This window comes from Amblyomma maculatum, chromosome 2, assembly GCF_055883805.1.
Source record: "Amblyomma maculatum isolate TAMU_Amacu chromosome 2, ASM5588380v1, whole genome shotgun sequence".
NCBI classification, from domain to species: domain Eukaryota; kingdom Metazoa; phylum Arthropoda; class Arachnida; order Ixodida; family Ixodidae; genus Amblyomma; species Amblyomma maculatum.
In genome coordinates, this window is record NC_139345.1 from 42,837,556 (window position 1) to 42,851,239 (window position 13,684).

General features: G+C 47.9%; 1 protein-coding gene across 8 annotated transcripts in view; it reads left to right on the forward strand.

The window, feature by feature from the left end:
- The window catches only part of LOC146198537 (uncharacterized), a 106,703-nt gene that overhangs the window by 43,509 nt on the left and 49,510 nt on the right, over positions 1-13,684 (forward strand). For 4 of the 8 annotated variants that reach the window (XM_084594032.1, XM_084594033.1, XM_084594034.1 and 1 more), the window contains exon 1: positions 2,981-3,590. The exons of 1 other annotated variant lie outside the window; for it this stretch is intronic. In XM_084594032.1, the coding sequence (XP_084450158.1) occupies positions 3,157-3,590 (434 nt within the window). In that variant the 5' untranslated portion in view covers positions 2,981-3,156. Of the gene's footprint in view, positions 1-2,980; positions 3,591-13,684 lie in introns of those variants that run through there. 3 more of the 8 variants (XM_084594038.1, XM_084594040.1, XM_084594037.1) reach the window with 2 other exon arrangements.

The window sequence follows — 13,684 nt, forward strand, 5'->3', positions numbered from 1 at the left end:
CCCCCCCCCCTCTCTCTTCCCCCCTTCCTTTTTTTTTGTGTGTGTTCTTCGAGTGCTGTATGCATGTGTGTCGGCGTCGGTACGCGTTCTTTCATTTCTCTCTCTCCCCCCCCCCCCTCTTCCCCCTTCTCCCTCAGTCGTCGTGTGCATCCTCGAGTTTTGTCAGCATCCTGACGTCCACATCCGCCCCTGTCGTCCACGCGTGACGACGACAGCAATCCGCACGCCCGCGGACGCCTTTCGAGGGTCTTGCGCCAGGACCCTTCCCGTCTGGCTCCGCTCGCGAGGCGAGTTTAGATAAGATTGACCCGTTAGCCCGAAAGAGTGCCGGCGGTATTCGCGGGTGTTTTCTTTTTTCTTATCTGTCACGCAGCAACGCGCGGAGGAGGTCATGCTCCGTGCTCGGTAAAAGAAACATGCTTCGAGGTGCGGCTGTATTAACGTCGCCCGCCCGGTGATGACGCTGAAAAAAATTCCCATGTCTCAAAATAACTTCGTCGTTTTATTCCATCGAGCTGGCCTCCGGAGCCGGGCTTTCCAGCACTTGCGCACCCATATAGAGGAGTAAATAATCTTGTTTTTTTGTCCGCGATTTCCCTCCCTACTTCTCCTTTCCGGTGGCGGTGTTTGGTGTGCAGTTCAGGAGTGGCTAATAATAATAATAATAATAATAATAATAATAATAATAATAATAATAATAATAATAATAATAATAATGAAAATAATGAAAATAATTGACACACCACTGCTTACATGTGTAAGGAGGCGAAAGCATTGCGTTACTTTTTAAACGAAGTGCTGAGTGATGTTACTTTGAATAATGACCGAGTCCTTAGTCATCCTGACTAACTGTGCGCAATGTTTGTACAAATTCTGGATTTTACATTACGTTACTTTGCAAAGTGCTCATTCGTGTTACGGCCGACCAAATCAGTGCCCGGGCCATATCACCTGCCATATGAGCATGCTGGTGAGGAGGACCGCGATTTATGCTGCCCAAGTTGGCTGGAGCGACGTAGATATGAAACCCCGCTTTAACAAACGTGGGCTATAGGGTACCGTATATCGGATGAGGTTAAGAAGTTCGCAGGGGTCAAGTGGATGCAGCTAGCACAGAACCGGGTTAAGTGGAGAAATATGGGAGAGGCCTTCGCCCTGCAGTGGGTATGATCAGGCTGATGATGATGATGCTGTCTGTCCCGGGATCAAAGGGTCTCGACGGGTTCGATTATACCATCTCGAAAGTGGCGTCCAAGCTGGCAGCTCCTCCAGATTCGATCATTGGATGGCGTCTCGAGGCGTTACACAAAGCCGGTCAATCAGTGTCCGCCCACGTCACCTTCCGGCACGATCGTGATTTTCGTGTTATGGACATCACATGATCTTGCGCTATTGGGGAACATCAAGCTTTCGTTTTAATAACAAGAACAGGAAGAAAAGAATGGTGCAATATGTGTCACTGTCGGTGTGTGCACATCAAGAGAGCGGGCGTTAAAGAAGGAAGATGGAAAGAGACATCGTAGTTGAAGCCGAGCGTCGGATTATTTTCGACCGCCTCGGATTATGAGCATAGTTCTGCCCGGTGCTAAGAACAGTAGAACCAAAACGAACACGGGAAGAGTTTTGTGTGCCTGGTCGCCACTTTGCGGCATTAGCTGTCAGCTGTTCAATGCAATCTGGCGTTGCGGAAGTAAGCAGCAGAGTCGACTTGCGATGCTAGCCACGTTCACGTATGTGGCGGATGGCGGCTAGCATTTCACAGACCTCGATGGAGTTGGTGCCGTGCTCAAGGACGCGCGATCTTCCGATGAAAATTGGACCCTTTTGATCGGAAATACGAATACGAGTCTTATTTGGAAGCGCAGCTTTCCATCACCGCTGAATTTCGGATAGTCCCCCCTCTCTATCTCTCTCTCGCGAACACATATGCACACTTTTTTTTTTTATTCCCTTCTTTTTCACGGGTGCGAACGACGCACTCAGGCGCGTCCGTATTCAACCCGTTACGAAGGTGGTCACGAATCGCGTCAGAGACATTGCGTAAATAGAAAGAAGGCACTAGCGAGAAACCGAAAGGAGGATGTGCAAGGAGGTGGTGCGGGAGTGCATTGAGTGCGTCTTTTAGAACATTCTGCAGAGCGGAGGTGCAGGGGAAAGGGAGACAGAGAAAAAGTACTACTCGAGTGGCGGCGGCAGGAGCAGTTTTTCTTCCTCGAAAAACGCTTCATCGACGCTGGTGGTGAAGCCAGAGACCGCCTTTTCTTTACGATCTTTCGTTTCTTCTTTCTCTTGGATAACCGGGCGGCGACAAAAGGGTGGTTGGTAGCCGCCGAGCGACGGCGGTGGTGGTGTACTAATTGACTCGGCGGCAAGCGTTGTCGTCGTCGTCTTCCCCTGTGCTGCGAGCGGCAAGCCAGTGGGTCCCGAGCGTCACGACGTCGACTGGTCGACGACAACGACATTAGCGAGAAGAACGAGATGAGGAAAACTTCCCGGAGTTGTCCTCCTTCTCCTCCCTCGCTGGTGGTGGCAGTGGGCACACGTGCTCTCTCGGGAGCACGGAGAGGAGGGGGGCAGGCTGTGGCCCCCGGCGTCGTCGTCGGCGATCCTGGTGCCCGGTGTGGCGCCGAGGGCTGCCCTCTCGCGTCGCTCCTCTTCTCGTCCGTTCGACCTTCACATCGGCGAGCGAGGTGCTCGCCTCCCCGCCCACCTCCCTGCGGCGGCGGCTCGGGAGGAAAGAACAAACAGAAAAGTTCAGTCAGTTCAGCGGCTCCTCGCTGCACGAATAAACAGAGAAAAAAAGCGGCACACCGGCGACGATGCAAGGGAGGAACAAACGGGGGAGCCGAGAAGGGAAATAGCTCTCTGCCGTGGTGGCGTTTGGCCGGAGCGAGGAGGACGGGCAAGGTACACCCGCGCGCGCGCGAGAAAGACTTCGCTTTCGGTCTCGCGCGCTGGTTCGCTGGCAGAGTCTTCGCCTTGGCGCGCGCTTTTCGTTATCGCTCGCGTGTACGTACACGCGAGTCGGGGCACGCCCGCGTCGTCGCTGTCTCCTTGACGAGAGAAGATGCCCAGCGTCAGTGGTGGTTGTGCTCGCCGGTGTTGCTGCCGCTGTAGTGGCGCCAGCCGCGACTGTGGTCTTGTGCGGTAGAGAAGATGGAAGTGTCTCGTCGCCGGCCGCAACAGGAGCGGAGCATCCGGCTCTGGGATCTCGGGTGGGGCCTTTGGGGAGCGTTCAGGTTCGTGTTGAGCTCGCTACTCGCGAGGGCCCTGCGGCGCGGCCGGCTTGTCCTGTTGGCCCAAGAGGAGGCCGCCTGCTCGAACGGCACGCCGCCGCCTGCGCTGACGTCTTCGCCCGAGAAGCTCGCGAGTGCACCGTCGCGGCGTCTCTCGAAGGCATCCGAAGTATGCAGCCGCTCGTGGATTATCACGTGGTTGGTGGTCCTGGCCAGTCCTCGCCTGTGGGTGCGTGCTGGTGCCGGTTTCGCGTGGCTGCTGGTTGCCCGCTGGACGTCGCTGATCAGCCTTGCCCTTCAATGGACCTCGTCTCTGCTGGCGGCGCTCAAGGAGGCCGATTCGAAGACCAGTCGGTGAGAGCAGCTGGCGAACAAGTGCTCTTTCGTCGTCGAGATGCGTTTTGGTTTTGTCAGTCATCTGGTAAGCTTACGGAGGGAGTAACGGGATGCTAGGTGGAATATTGGAAGCAACCCGAGAACCTAGACCCTCTTCAGGCGGCCGGTGCATCTCTAGAACAGCATTCGATACGTTCCTATTCTTAAATGGGCCGCAGCGAAATGTCTAGGTAATCTGGGGGGGGGGGGGGGGGGGGGGGGGGGGGGGGGGGCATTTTTATAGGCAAAGCGCCGGAACGTACGTAGATGTTTGTTCTGGTATGTGTGCAGTCCCGGCAATAATATTACGGAGCACGCTCCGGTGATCACGCTTTTTAAGAAGCACTTTCTACATACGTTGGTACGTTTCGTTGAAGCAATCGCGTACGGACCCTAGAAACCATATCTTCTGTACGGAGGACGTGAGGAAAATTTCGAACGCCGCCGAAGTGTGTTGCCGTGCATGTGACCACGCCTGCACAGCAAGCATTTTCACTTTCGGATACTTTCTTCGGACTACTACTGCTAGCCTTTGGAGGAGCTACTGAGGGAAACGGATCGAAGGTTTCGAATGTTCAGAACACTTTTAACTCTTCCTTTCTTAGTGCTCTGTGGCATCTTGGTTGAACAACCACACCGCTTTTTGTTCTGTGCAGTGCGGCAAGCGCTGCTTTTCCTTCGCCGTCTTATTTCGTTTTACTGGGGTTGGTTACCCGGACTGCTGCCGTGACGGAAATAGCTGCGGTAGGCTAGCATTCCAGTGAAAATACTGCCCTCGTAAAGGAGGTAAACTGCAGTCACGGAGACGTTTACCTGTGCAAGAGAACCCCAGTTCTGACGTTCTCAGCCCGACGAAACTTGCTTTCACCCAAATAAGGGTTCCTTATTCGGAAAACTTGTCCTCAGCAGGACCACCTGTATACATACACTCCCGTAATACGATCTAGCGGTAGCTTGGGTATGACCACGGCCAAACTCGAGGGAGAGAGCGCGCACTCTCCCTCGAGACCGGCCGTGGTTATGACCTACAGCTGTCGAATTATAGTCTGGGCATTCCAAACTTGCGGACACCTGAACCGCGCTGTAAGGGAAGGGAGGAAGGTGGGAGTGAAAGTGGAAAGAAAGGGGAGCCGTAGTGGAGGGCTACGGACAGTTACTGCGCCTTTCCCTTCCTATGAAACAATTATTATTCCAAACTTGCGGCGCCTGGGCTCGCTTTTACGACCAGGACGCTCTAGGACGCACCTTTGCGAATTTTCATCTAACGTGGCTTGGTCAAGTCGCGCGGCGTTTACGGTGCGACGTTTGCAAAAACCTACTTTGAGTGTGTGTGTCATCATCTCGTTCTTGATAGTGCGACATAGTACGTGTACGTGTCTGGAGCGAAATGTATTTTTTTTTTTTTGCTTCGTCACCCTGTTTTCAACGTCCTTCACCATACCTTGGGCCTTAGCTCCAAGGCACCGTCAGTCCATTTTTCCGTGTCCCTCTGCAAACGCACGTGCGCTTCTTTTCCAGCCATCTTTCCGTCGGTCGCCGGAGTTGATGTCACCTGTCGGGTGCCTCTCTTCCCCATCCCCTTACTCGCGAATGCGATGTCATACATTTCGCCCCGGCCTGTCGGTTTACTTTCTCCGGCGCGTTTGCTTTTCTCAGGGAAGAGTAGCGTTATATGGGGGGCAAAGGAAGCCGCTTATTTGTGTGTCGCGTCACCCCCGTTACATTGGGGCGCGCGCGGCAGCTGGCCCGCCTCTTGCATATGTGCGTGCGGTGGTATAACACGCGGTCATGCATCGCTGCGCCCGCTTACTCGGCGCGAGTAAGTTCTGCATTCCCGCTTTTCCGCACCAGATGCCGGCGACGCGCCTTTTTTTTTTTTTTCTTTCTCTCGTGTTTCGCGCGCTTTCACAAGCGTGGCGAGGGACCGTTCGTTCGATGCCGGAGCGCGCCGCGGCGTTGACCCAACGCGGGAAACGGAGCCCCGTGTTTCATAAATCGTGCATCCGCGGGCAAGTTCCGATTGCCGAGGTCGCGCCACCATCAGCGATCCGACGCGCTCTCGTCCCGACCGCGGCGGGCGTCCTTTTCCCACACATTTGCATGCGTCTTCCTTTTTTTTTTTTTTTTTGTTTGTTTTGCCGCGCCGTTCGACCACGCGCTCGTTGCGTGCTGCCTTCGGTCCTCTCTGCCTTCGTCATTAGGCAGGCCGTAACCGGCGGGGAATCGTTATTCGTCGCTCTTTCCGTCAGGCGCTGCTGCGAACGAATGCCGCTTCTAACCTTGGCGGCAACGCCGGTGACGCGCCGTCATCTTTTCCGGCCTCGGGTGACCGGGTCCAGTTAACAAACCCTGTGGCCTACGTAGGCAGTGTTGGTCCCGGGTTCGTATCGGACACTTGACCTTTAGGTTTCAGGGTTTCCGGCACTCTGTTGAAAGTGCAAAACAATTTCGACCACCTGGGGATTTTTAGCGGTCTCTGACGTCGGACAGCACACGCCTCCATCAGAACGCGGCCGCCGCGGTCGGGTTCAAGCCCGGTTACTCTAGTTCACTAGCCGAGCGTCTTACCACGAGCCAGCGCCTGAGTTAAACCACCGTCATTTTTTTTTTCTTTTTGCTGCTCCGGCGATGATGTCGCTGCGCTGGCGTATGCGCAGAAAGGAGCAACAAAAAGAAAGAAAATGTGGCGGTGGTTTAACTCTACTTAAATCTGTTTATAAAACCGGTCGGCCCAATGATACCTCCCTGTACATGCTGTTTTCGAGCGATTAAATGTCTTTCACCACGTACGTGTTTTGATCAGGTGGGGGACAGACTGTCTCCTTTTTGCTTCTTATAGTGACTCTAGCTTCAAGGTTATTGCCTGATGCACGAGTTTGATTTTTTCCTCTATGCATATGTGCACTTTATAATTGGCCAGAAAAGTGAGAGTTATTGCTTAATTCATTCTCCTTGTTGGGCGAAAGACGATGACGTGATTCTTGAGCACTGACGTCACTCGGTTTTCGCTTGCCGATGCATTTCATCCCGAAAGCCTTTGCTGTAATTTTGATCATTTATTTTTCTCAGGTCTATGCGGCTGTTCATTGCGCTTGCGCGATGGAAGCCTGCAACGCACTGCCGCACAGCTTAATTGGCAGGCCGCTGCTTACGGCATCACTGGACGGTGCGGTTTGCAAAAATTAAGGAAAAACCTGCCGTGCTCTATGCGACGCATGCACTGCGTCGACGAGGGTTTGAACCTGGCTTGGGAATGGCCGGCAGGCGTCAAAGGATGCCCTGCAACGGCGGCATACGAGCGCCGAAAAAACTTGGTGGCTGAACTGCGGGTAACCCGCGCCATGCACGGTGAAGGAAGGAAGGAAGGCAGGAAAATTAAACGTGCGCGACGCCGCATACGTTTGCGCAGCAGCAGTCCCTGCCGCGCCGCTGCCGCCTTTTGCTGCTCCTTTCTGTCTCCTTTTCTTCACGGCGTTGTGCGTACTGTGCCCAGTCTTCCCGCACCGCTTTCTCCTGCTTCGCTTCCTCGGCTGTTTTATTTCATTCTGGCTTCTTGTTTCCCTTACCCTGAGAAACGCTGTTTCGTACTTCCAGCCGTGACGAGGCTCGGTGGCTGGATGCCTTTCTTTTCGCTTCATGCCGCTCTGGCTGCCCGCTTTTTTTTTTCTTTTTTTTTTTTCGCGCCACCGTTTGTCACAGCGCGCGTCTCTGGGCACACCTTCGCCCATGCGATGGCTGCCCTTACTGAAAGAACGACGCGGCTCGGTGTTGGCGGAACCTTGGGCGTGGAGGTTGGGTTTGTCGCAGTCGTATCCGTTATCCTGGGGTACATGTTTGTACATGTACAAAGTTGGGGTACATGTTTAAGAAATGAGAATGCAGCTCAACATGCTCAGAACAAGCAAATAGCAGGCAAGTTTATTGCGTTGCGTTTTATATTAAATGCGCTGATAGCTACTCACTTAAACGGTGCGTTTATATTGACGCGCAGCGCTTCCATTTGGAATAGCGGTACAGTCCTGGCCTTATTACTCTATACATACTAGAAGTACTTTATACCTAGGTTAGCACATGCGGCTAGGCTAGTTGGTTCGCATATGATTTCGAGATCACCTCAATGCAACACACACCATGTGAGAAAATTTGAAATGCTGAAGCATACTCTGTAATGTTTTCGGCACTCCTGCGCATTACTTTTGGCAAGTGCTGAACTCGAAGGTTGATTTTGGGTTGAATCCAGCAGATATTTTCAGTTAATGATGGTAAAAAGAGCTCAGAGGCCCTGGTTGTAGTGATAAGGAGATCTGTACGTGATGCAGTTTGTGCCATGTAGCCAATATCCATGGCCAAGAGGGGGTAGGGAGGTGGTGTATTCATGTAGAACACAAAGCAAAGTAAACAAGTGTTCAGGGGAAGTCTCGGTGCACTAGCTAACATTTAGCCAGGAGGACTTCTCTTCATGTTCTGGGCAGAATGGTCAGATAAAAAAAATGTCGTCTAGTTATTACTTTGGCTAGTGCACTGAGGCTTTCCCTCAACCCTTGTTCACCTTGCTTTGTATCATGCAGGGAGGTGCTAGCTATACAGGGTAGTTGCTGCATTCGGATACTGTCATAAGGTGCACATTTTTCGATTGCTTTGCGTTTTCTCGCAAGGACAACGAGGACAACTTTTGATTGGTGGTATCAGCGAAAATTGATTTGTTGGCTCTTTCTGGCTATGCTAATGTTTAGAAAGCAGCAAAATACCGATTTGTCATTAGTAAAATTAAATTTAAAAATCTTTCCCTCATTGGATTAAAGTCGTGATGTCATTACCGAAAAAGGCGGGTTGTCACCTTTTTCAAGTGAAAGTCAACATAGCGTACCCTCGCAGATTCATGCTGAAAATCTGTGTTGACGCATAAATTTTACTTATGAATTCATCAAAGGATGGCGACACCGGCATTGCATTTCTTGGCCTTTTCTAGCTTACGGAAGATCTTTTCTCAGTGAGAAGGCATGGTCTCTGTGATTAGAGCACAATACACTATCGATAACGGGCCAGCTCTTATTTTTAATAAGAATCTCTTTAATGATTGCCTCACATACTAACATTATGTAATCTGTCCCTGGCAGATATCACTGGAACTGGAAGCGGCCTTGCTACTGTTCTCTTTGCAGAGATGGTTGTCATGGTAAAAAAGCTCGCAAAGAGACTTCAGTTGGTGGCAGTATTGAGAGATTGCCATTAGTTTACACAAAAATAATCTCAAGCTCTGAAGGCAAACATCCAATCGTTTTCTTTCTTCCCACATAAATGCCTCGCCTTTATTTCCTACAGATCTGTTGTGAGGTGATTCATGACATCAGTACAATATTTATTTCTGATCCAGAGTGTTCTTGATAGCAGTCTTTCTTGTCTGGACAATGATAGAAGTATGCTGGGAAAGGCACCATGCTACAAAGTACTGTATTTCTTTCAGACATGCCATACGTTCGTCTACTGAGAAAAATCTGCAAACTTGTGTGTGTATACCTAAATCTCCCTAATTCTCAAAATTAACATGGATGGCTGCAAAGACTTTAGCAATACATGAATACCGCACACTTCCATGCTAGCAGATTTTTAATCTTGTTTAAAGAAAAAAGATTTATTTATTGCCATTAAATTATTATTATTGTTTTTATCATAAAAAGCTGCCTCTGCAGTGGAAAACCAGCTGCAGTGGATTTGAGTAAAATATTCCTTTGCTTGAGATAGAAGATGTGGCACAACTTCCTAGGCCCTCTGTGCAACTTGGTGACATCCACTGATATTTTTTTGGTTGGAAAAGTGATTCTTATTTCTAGACTTGAGTGGCTCTGCTACTGTTTTGTGCAGCAGGGATTTCAGATGCAGCCGTCTTCACTTAGTTCCTATATACAGCACTAGGCACTTTGAGGGAAAAATTTCTAAAACTTTTATACGCCAACATATATGCTGTGCTGCAAGGGGGTAGGAATGCTGAGCCTGATCTAAGCTTATTTGAGTATATTAAACTTTTCAATAAGGCGTGCAATAATCTGAAAGAGATCTGAAGTAGCAATGCCACCTTACGTTTGGAATTCCAGCTTTTATACATGTGATGACCAGCTTCTTGTGTTTCTCGGCAGGGATGCGCGCTATTGTAGTGCTGATCAGGTTTAAGATTCTGTTCCTGACCATTTAAAAGGTAGCTGTGGTTAGCTCTAGTACTTTGCGGCTGAGTGCTAGTACCCAAGGAGGAAAAGTAGTTGTCAGAGTTTTCCTTGTGGGTCACCTTTTTGTCAAGGTCATTTCCTGGACTTTGGGCGTTGTTGCCAAAGGCTGATGTATTGAGCATACAGAATGAATGGGGCTGAGCTAGTAGGGGCGTTGCTTTGCTGAGATTGTAGTTCGTCAGCTGGTGTGTGGCATGGAAACATAACTTTTGGCAATTTCTTTTTTCTGATATTGAAATATATTGCCCTACGTGGTAGCAGATGCACTCTTAAGGTGATGAGTGGAAAAAAAGTTTCAGTGCTTTTTCTTTATCTGCATCGTATAGCTGAGGCACCTGCAACTACATCACTGTTTGATTCAGAAAGTTGTTTAGCAAAGCAGGTGTGGTAAGAGATGGCTGCCGTTGGGCACCATCACTGCTGAAGACTGTGGGAGGCATGAGCTGTGAGCATGCTACACTGAATCAAATGAAATTTGTTTTTTGTTTATTTCACCAGATGGATTGTGATATATGTTGCCCCTCTCACATTACGGTTGACCTGGATTTGTGAGCAAATATTAATATTAATTTAATGTTAATATTAAATGCTATTTTGTTAATTGAACAGATATCTTGCCATTAAGACTGATTTCGGGACATCAAGTATGAGGATTTATTTAATCTTTTTGTAACTGAGCGGCCGTAGTGCAAGGTCTATGCTGCAGAGAGGGTGGGAGTTTTATTAATGCGAAAGCATTACTTCCTTCTGTTCATCGCTTTCTGTCCGAACACCCTGTCCCCACATCCTGTCCCCACATCGTGTCCGCATACCCTGTCCACAGAACATGTCCGCAAAATCGTGTCCACAGCAGTTGTGAGTAATTGAGAAGTGGTAGAGGTTAATGAGTGGTGTCAATCGATAAAGGGTGACCTAATGTTGAGTCCAAACATAATTAGGCCAATAAGTTAATTAGGTAATTAATTAGAATAACTGGTTCACCTGAAAGGAAAGGCGCAGTATCTGTCACACTTGTTCTCTAGACACCTGAACTGCACGGTTAGTGAAGGGAGGAAGGTTGAAGTGAAAGTGGAAAGAGAGAAAGGGCTGCCATATTTGAGACGCCAAGGATGTGATGTCACGCAACCGGAATTAGAACCAAAAAAGGGCATAGGAAGGGATTGGCGCGAAATTTTAAAGTAGCAAAGACTGAAATGGGTAAACAAGAAGTGAACGTGACGTAGAGGATGTGACATCACACAACCGAAATTAGAGGCGAAAAAAGCCATAGGAAGGGATTGGCACGCAATTCGAAAGTACCAAAGACTAAAATGGGTAAACAAGAAGTGAATTAAGCAACTAGAAGCAACCAACAGCAGCATCCGTGCTTTTGCATTACTCCAATGCAAATTCTGCACTGCTCTTTAATTTTTTTACAGGCTTGTATATTTTTTTGTTGTTTCTGCTACTGTGATATTTGTCTGAAAGCACTGCGGTTGCATATAACTCATGAGCACAACGGCAGAAGCCTCTAAAGGGAGACCTTGCGGTCAGTGGCATCAGTATATGGTTCAGCTAGGACATCCTATTTAAAACGACTAGACCCGATACACAACCTTGGATTACGGTTAGCAGTTGGCGTGTACAGAACATCCCCAATAACCAGCCTCTATGTAGAAACAGATGAACCTGCATTAAAGGACAGACGATGCGCCCTAACATGTGCATACATCCTGAAACTTCGTTCTCAACCAAAACATCTATGTCATTCAGTAGTCACGGAATGTCCCTCTAGGACAGTCTTCAACAACAAGCCCCGGTTGATTAAGCCGCTTCTCATGCGCTTCGAACAAATGTGCCAAGATTTAGACATTAGTGAATTGCCAAGTATTGCCCCAAGAAATAAACCACTCCCACCATGGTACACCCTCCCAGCAGTTTTCGACCTCACACTAACGCAGTTTCAAAAAACACGCACACCATGTGAGCATATATCACAAGAATACCTTGCATTAAAAGAAAAATATAAAAATTGCATTGCATTTTTTACAGACGGCTCAAAAACTAAAGACTATGTTGGCAGTGCAATAGTACAAAATAACACAGAGAAAATAACACGGCTACCCCAGTGTGCATCAGTTTTTACAGCCGAATGCTACGCTGTCTGTGTTGCTGTGGAGAAAATATTGGATAAGAACATCAAAAACAGCATCATCTACACAGATTCATTAAGCGTCATCAGTGCAATAAACTCCAAAAATGCTGTTCAACCACTGATAGGAAACATTATACACAACATAGTAAATATCACAACTAGAAAACATACTATCAAATTCTGCTGGGTACCCAGTCATGTTGGGATAAAGGGTAATGAACGAGCAGATATATGCGCAGCAAGTGCGAAAAATTTACAAATAAAGCAAATCAACATGCCACACAGAGACGGAATGAACTTAGTACGTACGAAATTACGAGCTAAATGGCAGGCTGATTGGGAAAGCGAAGCAGAGAACAAGCTTCACTCCATAAAGCCCATATTAGGAGAATGGCAATCATGTGGACATCAGAAACGTTTCATTGAGGTAATTTTATGTCGTCTGCGCATAGGCCATACACACATAACACATAACTTCCTACTAACGAAAAAAGGCAAACCTGTATGTGAAATGTGTGGACATGAGCTAACAGTAAATCATATTTTAATCTCATGCTCACAACTCGAGGAGCACAGGAAAAAATATTTTACTGTATTTTACAAAGAACACATCCCATTTCATCCCGCATTGCTTTTAGGCCAAGAAGCACTTGTTGATTTTTCACTTGTTTACGGATTTTTAAAGGAAGCCAATGTTTTAAACCAAATCTGAGCATCATTACTGTAGCCACTTGATCGTCTAACCTTGCGGTTGGCGCATGATAGCCACAGTTGCTTATGCGCCATAAAACTCCATATAACTAACTAACTAACTAACTAACTAACTAACTAACTAACTAACTAGCATCAGTTGACTCTCATAATGTTGCTTTTAATCTTCTTGTACCTGTTAGTACAATCAATGGCTGCCATTGGCTGGTGAGCCTCCTTTGAGGGGAATTAGCTATTGCAATTTTGTATTGTATCTGTCTAGAACTTAGTGGCATCAGGTCACCAGTTTAGGCACCCAATTTTCTGTTCTGTGTTACATGCTTTGTAATGATGCATATAAGGTATTGCTATACTACATGAATCACCGCGAGCTGTTTGGCACGACCACTAAATAATTCATAATTTATTTTCTCACCTGTTTCGGTTTCAACAGGTGAGTATTGGCTGTGACATCAAAGTGGAGTTTAGGTCACATGAGGGGTGCAGAAACCGTATAGAATTGCTCCCTTTCCATTTTAATTCACCACAGTGCTGATACCAGCTTGCCTCAAGAACAATAATTGCAACAAGGGAAAGAGCAATGATTATATAAATTTTTTTCATGCCTTACATGATCTGAACCACACTTTAATGTCATCACCGTGGAAACCAAAACTGGTGAGAAAATAAAATTTATAGGTTTTTACTGACTGTCTTGAAGCTTAAAATCGCTTTAATCTACAGAACCAACGTGCTTTGGCATTAGTTTATTGCAGGGTGCTAAAGTTTATAGACGATGGCATCTGTGAAAGACTGAATATTTTGCAACCAATGAATGAATTCAGTTGAAGTCAAGAAGAAATGGATCTAGACCGGATGTGCATTGAAGCTAATGAGCGACTGATGGTATGCTGGTTTAGCAGAGCAGATGAGGAAGTAAATGTAGTCAAAGTACCAGAAAGTCAGGCGCAGTGATGCAGTTGCGAAGCCTGCAGCTCAATTTCAAATGAACAAAGGGTATGGATGAA